Genomic DNA, 13277 nt, shown 5'->3' with positions numbered 1-13277 from the left:
TCCCTCAACATTCCGTGTACTTAAAGTACACTGTGTGCGTTTTAAAAAATATATGTTTATTGATTGATGTTTAGATAGAGGGGAACATTAATTGGTGGTTCCACTTGTTTGTGCATTCATTGGTTGATTCTTGTACGTGCCCTGACCGGGGAGGGAACACACAGCCTGGCAACATCGGGATGATGCTCTATCCCTGGTCAGCAAACTGCAGCTCCCGAGCCCCATGTGGCTCTTTGGCCCCTGGAGTGTGGCTCTTCCACAAAACACCACGTGCGGGCACTACCTCGATAAGGAATGTACCTATCTATATAGTTTAAGTTTAAAAAAATTTGGCTCTCAAAAGAAATGTCAATCGTTGCACTGTTGATATTTGGCTCTGTTGACTAATGCGTTTGCCTGCCAGGGCCATGCCTAGGTGTCCTCACGGGGAGAGTCTGCAGGTGTGTGGCTGAGGGGGGCCGTGGGCTGAGCTCAGAGAAAACCAAGGGCACTGGCGGTGGTGTAGCTGGCTCCAGGGCAGGTTTGGGAGGCTAGCACCTTCTCCAGAGGTTCAGGCTCTATCTGTCCACCCATCTCCACCCCCCGCCAAGAGCACTGACCGCAAACAGCCCCGGGGTAGTGGGAGCCACACCGTGTCAGAGGGCAGCCAGGCTGGTTTCATTACTCCCTTGGAAGTGAAATCATCCGGGTTGACCTGTCAGTCAGAAGTATTCTTTTTTTTTTTTTTTTGTATTTTTCTGAAGCTGGAAACGGGGAGAAACAGTCAGACTCCCGCATGTGCCCGACCGGGATCCACCCGGCACGCCCACCAGGGGCGATGCTCTGCCCCTCTGGGACATCGCTCTGCCATGACCAGAGCCACTCTAGCGCCTGGGGCAGAGGCCAAGGAGCCATCCCCAGCGTCCGGGCCATCTTTGCTCCAATGGAGCCTTGGCTGCGGAGGGGAAGAGAGAGACAGAGAGGAAGGAGGAGGGGGGTGGAGAAGCAAATGGGCGCTTCTCCTATGTGCCCTGGCCGGGAATCGAACCCGGGTCCCCCGCACACCAGGCCGATGCTCTACCACTGAGCCAACTGGCCAGGGCCAGTCAGAAGTATTCTAACTGCCCGCTTCTTCCAAGTGAAATCTTGGGCCCATGTGCATGGCTGTCCTGAGGCGCCCTTTGCTTTTGTCTTGGAGGCTGGCACATTTGCAGGTGGGAGCGTGAAGCCCAGCCTTCCGCCCCCAGGACTGCGGGCTGGTCCGGCTCTGCCCTCAGGAAGTTTGTCCTCTCCGATTAGCTTGGGAGGGCAGGTCCTGCGGCGTGGCGATAGGCGTCTGGTGTGCAGCCATTGAAAGTGGGAGGAAGTGATCAGAGAGGCCTATGAAAGATTTCTGGGCTTTTCCTGGTCCAAAAACAATACTTGGAGTTGGAACAAAAAGGTTCAAGGGAACTGATGTTGGAGGGAGATGTGCCTGTGAAGGTCCTTGTGGGTCGTTTCAAAGGGTTCTTTTTTAACAACCCTCATCATTTTTTCTGGACCGTGCACTCCTCTTTCCTGTTCACTTCACCTTCTGCAAACCTCTGCCCGGGTGGAGGAACCTGGCCCCCCAGGTGGCCCTGGGGACGATGGGAGGGGCTGGGCCAGGACATGTACTGGGCGGGGCGGGGCTCTCCAGGGGTAGAGACCAGCTCTCCCCGTACCTCCATCCGTTTTGTGAAACTTTGTGCTTTCCTGTGGTTTTTAAGGCCTTGGCCTGGAGTTAAGTCTGCACCCATTTAACAAGGGCGTTTGAACAGTGACTAGCCTGATCCCAGTCACGGGGGGGGGGGGGGGGGGGGGGGGGGGGCTGCAGGCTGGTGGGGCAGGTTTGGAAACAGGCAGTGACCACAGCAGGGGTGGACATCCAACTGCCAGGGTTGCTGAGGAAGGCTTCCTGGGCTGGGGGACACCGGAGCTGGCTGTGGAAGGCCCCCGTGGGGCTTTAGAGAGTGTCCGTTGGCATCTGTACAATCACCGAGACCAGGGTTGAATGACTTGTTTCTAGCATCTTCTAAGGATGAAGCCAGAAGAAAATGGGGAAACTAGGATATTGGGTTTCTTTCAGGCACTGCTCTGCTCTGCCTCCCACTGTGTATCTCTTGACCCCTGCCTCATGGGACCGGGGGCAGCAGTGAGATCCCCTCACCTCCATGGTGCTTGCGCCCCTTGCGTCTTTTTTCTCCGGGGTGTTCTTGCATACTTTCTTCCCCAAGAGTCGATGGTGGGTCATTGTTCCCATCTGTCTTGTCACCCTGGGCACTCTGTGAGGGGGTCACTCTACACAAGGAAGGTCATTGTTCTGAAGCCGCTAATGCCCCTTAATCTTGTTATGTCACCCCAGTGCATGAGGGCCAGGGCTTCTTCGAGGCAAAAAGGTCTCTTTGTGAGGCCTGAAGGGGGAAGGAAGGTTAAGCCACAGCTTAGGTGACTGGTCCCTGAGCAGATGTTTGCAGTGAGTGCAGAATGGTGCGATTCACTTTGGGCCTTTGTCGGGTGCTCCCCCCCCCCGGGGGGGGGGGTTTGCAACAATGACGCCCATCCATCAAGCCCTGGGGGGTGGTCCCCATCCGTGTTAAGAGTGTGGACATTTATTGGGTTTCGCTTGGTCTTGAGGCCAGGCGGGTTGATTTCATCAGCCCTGACATCCTTTGCTGTTAACCAGCTGGGACTCCATTAGTCAAGTTCTTTTAGAAAAATGTAATGAACTGATAGGATTAAATGAAGGGGGAGGTTTGACCCTCTGGAAGGGACTGAACGTCACAGCTTAGGCGTCTCCTGGCAGTAAATACCGTGGGGGGGAGGGATCGGATCGTGCAGCTGGGTCCCGAGTCACGGCACTCACTGTCCAGCCTTTCTTAAATGTAGTCATTTCTTCCTAATGAAATGGAAATCGGGCTTACTTGGTGAAATTTTAAGTAATCACTTACCATCTGGTGGTTCATTTAATGGCTTCAACCAGATGTGTTTTATTAACAAAATTCACCTGCCTTTATTATTGGGATGCTAACCATTCATTTATTCGGGAATAAGCTCAAGAACCAGAAAAGGCATCTGCAGAGCATCCTGGCCCTCTGCCCTCGGGTTATTTCACACCTTCAGTGCTGGCTGAAAGCCAAGGAGTTCCTGCTTGGGACCGGGAGCCGCTTCGGAACCAGACTAAATCCGTGTCCTCTCTTGACCCGCAGGGCGAGGCCCGTCATTACGGTGGATGTCTCCATCTTCCTCCCCGTCTCCATCAACATCACGGCGCCTCAGTGCCACGACGGGCAGCAGCCTGTGAACTGCCTGAACGTCACCGCCTGCTTCAGCTTTCACGGCAGACACGTCCCCGGAGAAATCGGTAATGAGCCACCGAGTTAGGTCTCCGGAGAGCCGTCCGGGCGGGCGTGGGCTCGCGGGAGGGCAGGCGGCCACGCACGGTGTTCCCAGAGTCCCAGCGGTTCTGCAGGCCCGTGGGCCGGGCACCCTGTCCCTCTGAGGTTCCTCATCTCCTCCTTCTGTTTGCTGTCGTGTTCCCAGTTTAACACAGCCTCCAACTCTGGGACAAAGAGTATCTGACCCCAAGCATCCTTTTCCCGAGTGTCTGTGGGCCAGCCCGAAACCTCACTGGGCTGTGGGTGGGCCAGGCCTGGGGGACTTACGGAGACGTAGTGACCGGAGCCTGGCAGCGGGACTCTGGAGGCTCTGCCCGGATCTTGTAGCATCACCCAGACGTCAGCATGGTCTGCCCTTGACTGCGGAACGGGAGACGGAGGGTGGCTGGTGGGATGGGGAGGCTGACGTTTACAGTGGCCTGGGGGCCCCGGGCTGCCGAGGATGGGGCTGCTGTTTCTCTGACTGGGGAAGGCCGACTGGCTAGCCCAGCTCCAGAGCTGGATCACGACCCAGAACAACTTCAGGGTGGATTAGAAATCAGTGTGTGTGTGTGTGTGTGTGTGTGTGTGTGTAATTGCTTGCCAGCAATGGATGTGGAACAGTTGTGCAGATTAATAATAGGTGCTTTATTTTTACTTGAGAGGCTGATTTAATAATAGAAAATAAGAGTTTCAGAAAAAACAACCAACCACTGGTAAGGACCTGCACTCACTGACTTTCTTAGACATTTTTCGTGTCGTGAGTGTCTCAGTGTTGCCCCTGACTAGCGGTGGCAGCGGCACCCCCCTGCAGTGTTGCCCCTGACTAGCGGTGGCGGCGGCACCCCCCTGCAGTGTTGCCCCTGACTAGCGGTGGCAGCGGCACCCCCCTGCAGTGTTGCCCCGGACTAGCGGCAGCGTCCCCCTGCAGTGTTGCCCCGGACTAGCGGCAGCGTCCCCCTGCAGTGTTGCCCCGGACTAGCGGCAGCGTCCCCCTGCAGTGTTACCCCGGACTAGCGGCAGCGTCCCCCTGCAGTGTTGCCCTGGACTAGCGGCAGCGTCCCCCTGCAGTGTTGCCCCGGACTAGCGGCAGCGTCCCCCTGCAGTGTTGCCCCGGACTAGCGGCAGCGTCCCCCTGCAGTGTTGCCCCTGACTAGCGGTGGTGGCCGCACCCCCATGCAGTGTTGCCCCGGATTAGCGGCAGCGTCCCCCTGCAGTGTTGCCCCGGATTAGCGGCGGCGTCCCCCTGCAGTGTTGCCCCTGACTAGCGGTGGTGGCCGCACCCCCATGCAGTGTTGCCCCGGATTAGCGGCAGCGTCCCCCTGCAGTGTTGCCCCGGATTAGCGGCGGCGTCCCCCTGCAGTGTTGCCCCGGATTAGCGGAGGCGTCCCCCTGCAGTGTTGCCCCGGACTAGCGGCGGCGTCCCCCTGCAGTGTTGCCCCGGATTAGCGGAGGCGTCCCCCTGCAGTGTTGCCCCGGACTAGCGGCGGCGTCCCCCTGCAGTGTTTCCCCTGACTAGCGGTGGTGGCCGCACCCCCATGCAGAGTTGCCCCGGATTAGCGGCAGCGTCCCCCTGCAGTGTTGCCCCGGACTAGCGGCGGCGTCCCCCTGCAGTGTTGCCCCGGACTAGCGGCGGCGTCCCCCTGCAGTGTTGCCCCGGACTAGCGGCGGCGGCCCCCTGCAGTGTTGCCCCGGACTAGCGGCGGCGTCCCCCTGCAGTGTTGCCCCGGACTAGCGGCAGCGTCCCCCTGCAGTGTTGCCCCGGACTAGCGGCAGCGTCCCCCTGCAGTGTTGCCCCGGACTAGCGGCAGCGGCGGCATCCCCCTGCAGTGTTACCCTAGATTAGTGGCGGCGGCGGCATCCCCCTGGAACTTCGTAGAGAGGCAGACCCTCGGGCCCCCCTCGGCACCCCTGAACCAGAATCTGCATTTCAGCACGACCCCTGCCCCATCCGTGTGCACACTCAGTCAAGTCTGGGGAGTGCTGCTCCGGTGCACACGTGTGTGTGCACATACCCCCAGCCACGCAGAAGCACACCTCCATGTGCCTGTCCATTTCTCAGCTGCACCTGGACTGCTCCCCCTAGTGTAACAACATTCTAACCCTCCCAGGCTAACTGTCTCATTGCCACTTTGTCCGGACCTTCCGGTGGGTTGAGTAAGCTCAGCAAGTCAACCTTGGACTTCTTTGTATAGATTTTTTTTTTTTTTTAAAAAAAAGAAGGCCCTGGCCAATTGGCTCAGCGGTAGAGCGTCGGCCTGGCGTGCAGAAGTCCCGGGTTCGATTCCCGGCCAGGGCACATAGGAGAAGCGCCCATTTGCTTCTTCACCCCCTTCCTCCTTCCTCTCTGTCTCTCTCTTCCCCTCCTGCAGCCAAGGCTCCATTGGAGCAAAGATGGCCTGGGCGCTGGGGATGGCTCCTTGGCCTCTGCCCCAGGCGCTAGAGTGGCTCTGGTTGCGGCAGAGCAACGCCCCGGAGGGGCAGAGCATCGCCCCTGGTGGGCGTGCCGGGTGGATCCCGGTCGGGCGCATGCGGGAGTCTGTCTGACTATCTCTCCCTGTTTCCAGCTTCAGAAAAATACAAAAAAAAAAAAAAAAAAAAAAAAAAAGGAGTTAGAAATTGCTAAATTGAATGTAAACATACCATGCATGAACTTAGGACTTGGTTAGTGAGAGAGTGTTCAGAAACTTTTTCTGAGCAGCCCAGTGAGAAAAAGACACCTGTTCAAAATCATACAGCTATTGATAAAGCCAGGAGATGATTTCTGGTTTGATGACACTTAGTTTTGCTTTCCAAAACTATTTCTTGCCACCTCCCTTATTGTTTAAGGCAGTGGTCTCCAACCCCCGGGCCGCGGACTGGTACCGGTCCGTGGGCCATTTGGTACCGGTCTGCAGAGAAAGAATAAATAACATGAAACGTTGTCAGAATAACAAATTTAAATACAGCCTGAATAATGAAGACATGCTTGTTCCTTCTTTAACTTAGCCCAATAAATATCGTAAGTTTGACAATTATATTTAAAAATACCACAGTTTTTACGCGGGCCGCATAATTTTATTTTGTGCATTTATCCGTCCCACCCTAAAGGCCGGTCCGTGAAAATATTTTCTGACATTAAACCGGCCCGTGGCCCAAAAAAAGGTTGGGGACCACTGGTTTAAGGCACCACAGTCTCTAGGGAAAAAATTTCCGGTGGTCCTGGGACTCAGGCGTCTTCTGCCTAATTAGATGGTGTGTCCTCTTTCAAATTTCAGCTCACGAGGTAGGTGGCCGCCACTAAAAAAACATTTGAAAGAATTGTTGAATTGAAGATCAGTTTTGTCCTTATTGTGCATTAAAACAAGCAGAGCTATTCCAGAACTCTAAAGAAAAAGCAAGCAATTAGTAGCTCATGTGTATTCATTGGACAGATGGTGACCTATGCGCCCACACGTGCCAAACATGTGGGGCTTCTTACGGGAACAGCAGAGTTTTACGATTCTGAGCCTGAAGCAGTAGCCGTCGGTTTCTGACTCGGCGTCACTGTTGTGGTGCACGTGAAGCTCCCTGGGGCTTAGCTGGAACAGAGGAGAAACCGCGATGTTCGGTTTTGAGCAAGAGCGGTCTCAGAGCGCAGGACAGGAGTAGAGCGAACTCCGACTTGCAGGTCCAGGAGTTGAGCAAGGAGGACGCGTGGGTGTCTGTTCATGCTGCTCCCAACCAGTGGCCCTTTCTATGGCCCCTGTCATTGACCCCAGTTATTGGACCGGGGGGGGGGCCCTTTCACTGACCTCGAGGAAGAGTTATAGTGAAGGTCTAGGCTTAGCCATGATTCTTGAAGTGCTGGGGTGTAATGGAAGAGACAGGCTGTTGGGTGACAGATAGTACGCACCTCATGGACATTGGGGAGCAACCCAGCTCATGTCCACCATAGAGTAGTGAACACCACGCAGGAGTGCCTCCCCCAACTCGGGTCACTTCCTTCCCCTCCATCTGCCACAAGGGTTCATTGATGAAATCAAACATTCCTTCACACTCTAAGGGGATGTTTTCCCATGTTTTTTAATATTGAGACTTAAAGAGGATAATCACTTAAGACTTTTGGGAGGGCAATGCAGAAAATGATCCGTTCTTGGCATTTTCTATCTCTTCTTCTGATTTTCAGGAGAATGAGCTCTATTTCCATCTTCCCAGTAAAGCAGTGGTTCTCAACCTCTCTAATGCCGTGACCCCGCAATACAGTTCCTCATGTTGTGGTGACCCCCAAACCAAAAAATAATTTTGTTGGCTACTTCATAACTGTAATTTTGCTACAGTTATGATTCGGAATGTAAATACCTGATATGCATTATGTATTTTCCGATGGCTTTAGGCGACCCCATCGGGGTCGCGACCCACAGGTTGAGAACCGCTGCAGTAAAGGGAGGAATGCAGAAATCTGCCCCCAAATGAGCTGGCAGTGGGCAGTGGGGAACTGCGGAGAGTTTGAGAAGGGAGAGTGGGCAGTCGTTGTGGAAATGGGATGGGAAACCAGGTGGAGGTGAAGGGTAGGGAGCTCGTCAGGAGCTGCGTGAGTCCCGCCACGGGTGGGTGTTCTGGAGTTCGGCACAGAAGGCAGCCCCTTGGCTCTGCACCATTGGGAAGATCGGGTCCCCAGTTTCCAGATGGAAGAAGCGTGGGGGCACATCAGGGCACGGGCATCCGTCTACCGTCCCGCAGAGGGCGCTGCAGGCTGGGGCCACGCCCTCACCCTCGCTCTCGCCCGGGCTTCTGCATTGGAAGCTCAGGGCTGGGACTCTGACCATGAGCCGTCCTCATTCTCATTGCTGGTGGCTGCGGAGGAGCCATGTTGGTGGTGGTTTTGGCCGCGAATGCCTGGCAAATGAGGGTTTGCATGCCCAGGGCTGAGTTTGTTGGTAGAATGGCCGCACTGGGGCCGTGGAGCCTGGGCAGTGCACTAAGAAGGCGCCGAGGGTGTGCTAGGACTTCCGAACAGCGGTCAGGATTGGTGTCTTCAGTGGTCTCCATCTGCTGGCACCTCCAGCCACAGCACCCTCCCTGGGGAGGGTGTAGGAGCCACAGACAGTTCACATTATTGTCCCGTCTCTGGTTTCTTCGCTCCCTTGGGACCTGGTGGGGCTCCCGCACATGCGCAGAGAGGGGACTCTGTTCCCTCTTCATTAGAAAGAAGGGGCTCTGTTCGCCTCTTCATTTTCTGCGTTAGCAATGGAAAAAACCACAGGAGCGTTCAGGGCCAGCTGGTGAGCCAAGCCACTAACCAGCAGGGCTGCTGTGGCTTCTGGCAGTACCCTGAGGACTAGAGAGGTTCCCTGTGGGGGTGACTCTGCCTGGGCCCCTCAGGGCAGATCCAGTCAGGAAATCAGAAACCACACCAGTTATTTTAACAAAGGGAATCTAACGTGGGTGGGGGTGGGGGTGGGGGTGGGGGTGGGGGTGGGGGTGGGGACGGGTTCAGCAGGTCACAGAGGACCTGGTCGTAACTACAGGAAGCAGCCACGGCTTCTAGGTCTGTGCCAGGTGTTGTCCCCAGACCAGAGACCAGGTGCAGAAGCAGCAGATGGGATCTTGTTAGAAATGCAAATTCTAACCGAATCAGAAACTCTGAGGGTGGGTGGGGCCCAGCAACCTGTGTGGCCGCCAGCTTCCAGGTGGCTTAGAGTCGGGAACCTTGGGTTCCGGGGAAACCGAGGGAAAAGGCTACACTTGGGGTGGATCAGAGTTAGGCCGTATCGCTTGGAGGAAGGACTCCCAGCTTATGCTGCCGGTGTTTCTGAGGGGGTGCCGTGAGGCTGGCGTTGGGGGTGTGAGGAAAAAACAAGCTCGAATTAACGGCTGTTGGAACCAGCTGGCGTGAAAAACGAACGCTTGGGCGAAGCGGCTAGCAACGGGAAGCAGGAAGGAGCAAGCCCCTTCCTCCTCCAGCCTCGCAGCCTCCCTCAAGCTCTCCTCCGTCCTGGCGGGCGGCACACAGAGAGCCCCTGGCAAAGCAGGAATGAATTTGCAGAGCCCCGTCCCGGCGCTGCAGAGTGAGCAGGGTGGGTCTGGAGCCGAGAGAACAGCTTGGGAAACCAGCACAGCAGGGACCCAGTCACACAGAGTTGCCGAAGCACCTGCTGGGTCAGTCAGTCAGTCAGTGAACAAATCATTAAGTTCTTAAAAGTGTCGGCCGCAATGCTTGGTCCTGGGCACAGAGCGGAGAACAGGCCAGCCAAGTCCTTGTCCTCGTGGAGCTTGCCATCTCGGGGGTGGGAGGGCGGAGGCAGGCGATCAGGACAGGACCAGCTGATGCCGCCTCTTCTCCTGGCTGTGTCTGAGCCCCTGTGTGCACACAACCCCTTTGCTCAGTGTTGGGGAGCAGACACAGTGTAATGTGGGTGGCCGAGGCCAGGCGGGTCCACACTGGGTTCGGACAGACGGTAGAGGAACCGTGGAGCTGGAAAGCGGTGGGCTGTTTCTGTGTTTGTTTTTTTTTTTTGTATTTTTCTGAAGCTGGAAACGGGGAGAGACAGTCAGACAGACTCCCGCATGCGCCCGACCGGGATCCACCCCGCACGCCCACCAGGGGGCGACGCTCCGCCCCTCCAGGGCCTCGCTCTGTCGCGACCAGAGCCACTCTAGCGCCTGGGGCAGAGGCCAAGGAGCCATCCCCAGCGCCCGGGCCATCTTTGCTCCAATGGAGCCTTGGCTGTGGGAGGGGAAGAGAGAGACAGAGAGGAAGGAGAGGGGGAGGGGTGGAGAAGCAGATGGGCACCTCTCCTGTGTGCCCTGGCCGGGAATTGAACCCGGGACTTCTGCACGCCAGGCCGACGCTCTACCACTGAGCCAACCAGCCAGGGCCTGTTCCTGTTTTTTAAGAGTCCCGGACCAGCGGGCGGGCGAGCCAACAGGCAGGGGAAAGCTGCTTCTGGCGGCAGCTGGAAGCCGACAGGAAAACGGCCCCTTGCGGTGGCAGGCGAGCAATCTGCGCCAAGCGACAGCATCCGTAGCCTGATGTAACCGACACACACGTGGCTCTGCCACGCGCTCACACACTCATCACGCAAAGTGCAAGCGAGCAAGCCTAACACAGCGGTTTTCCCTACACACAGTGTCGAACTCTTAACAGCTTCAAGAACAGGTTTATAATGTATTTCCGTCAAGCAAGAGTTCTGTCCATCTCAGGTGTCATTGTTCAGTTTATCCTTGGCTTGGGGAGTGGCCTGTGGCTCCTGGGAACCTCCTAGACTCCATGATAAGGGTGGTAAATGCTTTGTCCCAGAAGGCTCTGTCCTTGACGGGTGTAGGCCGGGCCTGCACCTGTTTGCCGGCCACGCTGAAAGCCTGCACATGCTTGTCAGTCTCTGGAGGCCGAGAACGAGCCAGTAGTTCTGGGTTCTCGCTAGAGAACCAGATGCAAACCAGAAAGGGATGAGCCCGAAGTGGTTGTGCGTTGTACTCTGATTCTGCATCCCAATGTGGCCATGGCTCTCCACCAGCCTGGCACGGCCACGAGCAGGCAGGGGAGCCCGCCCTAATCCAGACGAGCAGCTGAGCCCGGGTTCCTGAGAGAGGGCACCAAGGTCCTCCAAGACAACACAGAGATAGGGCCGAAACCAGGCGACTTGATCCCTGACCCTTCCTTTGGCTTTCGGGGTGCATTTCTCATAGCTCCTTCTGGTTTCTTGAGATGGAGATGGGATAATGAGGTGAGTCCATGTTATATGACGAAGGGGATGACCTGGTCTGGTGATGACCGCTCATTCCGTTGTTGGGGGGAGGGGGGGTGGAGACCACAGAGGAAAGCTGGTGAAGTGGAAATGTCCTTCTCTCCCTCCCCCCTCCTGGGAAACTCTAAGGGAACTTCCCCTCAGAGTGACTCTGGAAGGAGAATTTATTAGTAGAATTTCGCAGCTGAAACCATGTTCTGATGGGGAAAGGGAATGAATCAGCTCGCTGGGAGAGACCAGCGCCAGAGTAGATGCGAGACAGCTGGCTCCCTTTTCGCCCGGCGGGGGGTGGGGTGGGGGTGTGGAGGGTGTTCGGGAACCAGCTGGGGGCAGGGCGAGGAGGCTGCTGGAAGCGTTACTTGGGGCTGATCAGCTTTTCCATCAACATGACATCATTCGACATGGCATGGACACAGGCGGCCAGAAGGAAAACCTGAAGATGTGAAATGTGCTGTTGGAGAGGGCCCTAATCAGAACCAGCACCCTCCCCGGGAAGGGGTGGGGCCCTAATCAGAACCGGCACCCTCCCCGGGAAGGGGTGGGGCCTTAATCAGAACCGGCACCCTCCCCGGGACGGGAGGGCCTTAATCAGAACCGGCACCCTCCCCGGGAAGGGACGGGGCCGGGCTGGCTTGCATTAGGGGCGCCCTCCACCGGGGCCCAGCTGCCCTAACCAAGCAGGCTGATTGGCTGCTTCTCCAGCATCCCCTCCCCTTCCTAGGGGTTCCCTTTCAGACACACCGGGGCTGGGTGCTGTTTAAAGCAATCGACCGGCCGAGCTCAGGGCTTCAGCCACGGTGGGCACTTCCTCTGGCACCCTGGCAGTTCTGAGAGCCTGGTCGCTCAGGCCCAGTTTGCCAGCGTGTGTCTCCCCCTGTGCCGGCCTTCTTCTTGGAGAGAGGGTTTGACAGGGAGCTGCTACCTTCCTTTTGTGTAGTTTAAAATGTCAAAGTAAATTTTAAACCCAGGAGGAGGAGCACTAAGTAGGCAGTTCTAAAGATGAAAAGCTTCCAAAGGGATCGCACTCGGCGAATTGGATAATTTGGTCTGTCTGTGATTATTTTATGCTCCTAACGTTTTAGAGAAGTCTGAGGGGTGAATGTCGGCATTGCCCACGTGCCACGGTTTCACAGCTGACACCGTGTTCTGATGGAGAAAGGGACAGGCTCATGCTTGAGCAGAGCGTCATCCTCAGCTCAGTCTCCAGTAACTAAGCTGCTTCTCCCCTCCCTTGAGTCGCAAGAGGAGTATGCCCCGGGGGCTTTGGGGGGCTGAAGCTGGGATTTGACAAGTACCGAGCACAGTGCCTGACGCTTACTGAGAGCTGAACTCGTTCCCTTTTCCTGACTTGCCCCGTTTTAATTCAGATTCTCCCAGAAGCAGAGCCCGAGTCAAGGATTTGAGTGCATATCATTGATTCAGGAGGTGATCCCGGGAAGCACCAGCAGAAAAGGGGGACGGTGAGCCCGGAAGGGAAGGCAGCTGCATCAGGCAGGGCTCTCCAGAGAAACAGAACGAGAGGAGGATGTGTGTAGATCGATTTTGCAGCCAGGAGGCAGTCTGGAAAAGCAATGACTTCTTTCTTCTTGGGGGGAGGGGGGGAGGGTACACTTTAGATTTTTTTCTGTTTAGGTCTTCAACTGATTAGATAAGGCCCACCCACATTATGGAGGGGAATCTGCTTTATTTAAATTGTACTGATTTGAATGTTAATCTCATTAAAAAATACCTTCGCAGTGATGTCCAGGTGGGTGTTTGACCAAATATCTAGGTACCCTGACCTGATCAGGTTGGCACATGAAATAAACTAGCACAGTAGCCAAAGAGATGGTGTGTTACTGAGCAAGTTACCACTCTGGGCAGTTAGAGGTGAGTCCTGTGGGGGCCCTGGGAGACAGTGTGAAACACACCTCAGAGTCACCTCACCGAAGGCATAGGGAAGCCGGGCACATGCAGTACCGAGGAGACTTGAGTTCTTAGGTACTTCTGGCCTTTCACGCACGTGGGCAGAGCCACCAGAGAACGCCCTCAGGAGCCGGGGATGCAGGGCCTGGCAGTTGTAAGTCGGGCTGGACAGCAGAGAAATGGTAAAAGCCAAAAGGATATGGGTGGGGCACTGAGATTATCTGCTCTGTTTTCCTGTGTTCGTTTCCACCCAGGCTTTCTCTGAGCTCAGCCAGCTGGCGGGACAGTG

General features: G+C 56.1%; 1 protein-coding gene across 1 annotated transcript in view; it reads left to right on the top strand.

Moving 5' to 3' along the window:
• Positions 1-13277, top strand: part of ITGA9 (integrin subunit alpha 9) — a 348465-nt gene that overhangs the window by 80677 nt on the left and 254511 nt on the right. Inside the window, exon 14 of the mRNA XM_066244543.1 lies at positions 3207-3361. Coding sequence (XP_066100640.1) covers positions 3207-3361 — 155 coding nt within the window. The remainder of the gene's footprint in view (positions 1-3206; positions 3362-13277) is intronic.

Source organism: Saccopteryx bilineata, chromosome 10 (genome assembly GCF_036850765.1).
Source record: "Saccopteryx bilineata isolate mSacBil1 chromosome 10, mSacBil1_pri_phased_curated, whole genome shotgun sequence".
NCBI classification, from domain to species: Eukaryota; Metazoa; Chordata; class Mammalia; order Chiroptera; family Emballonuridae; genus Saccopteryx; species Saccopteryx bilineata.
This window is presented reverse-complemented; position numbering and strand designations above follow the sequence as displayed.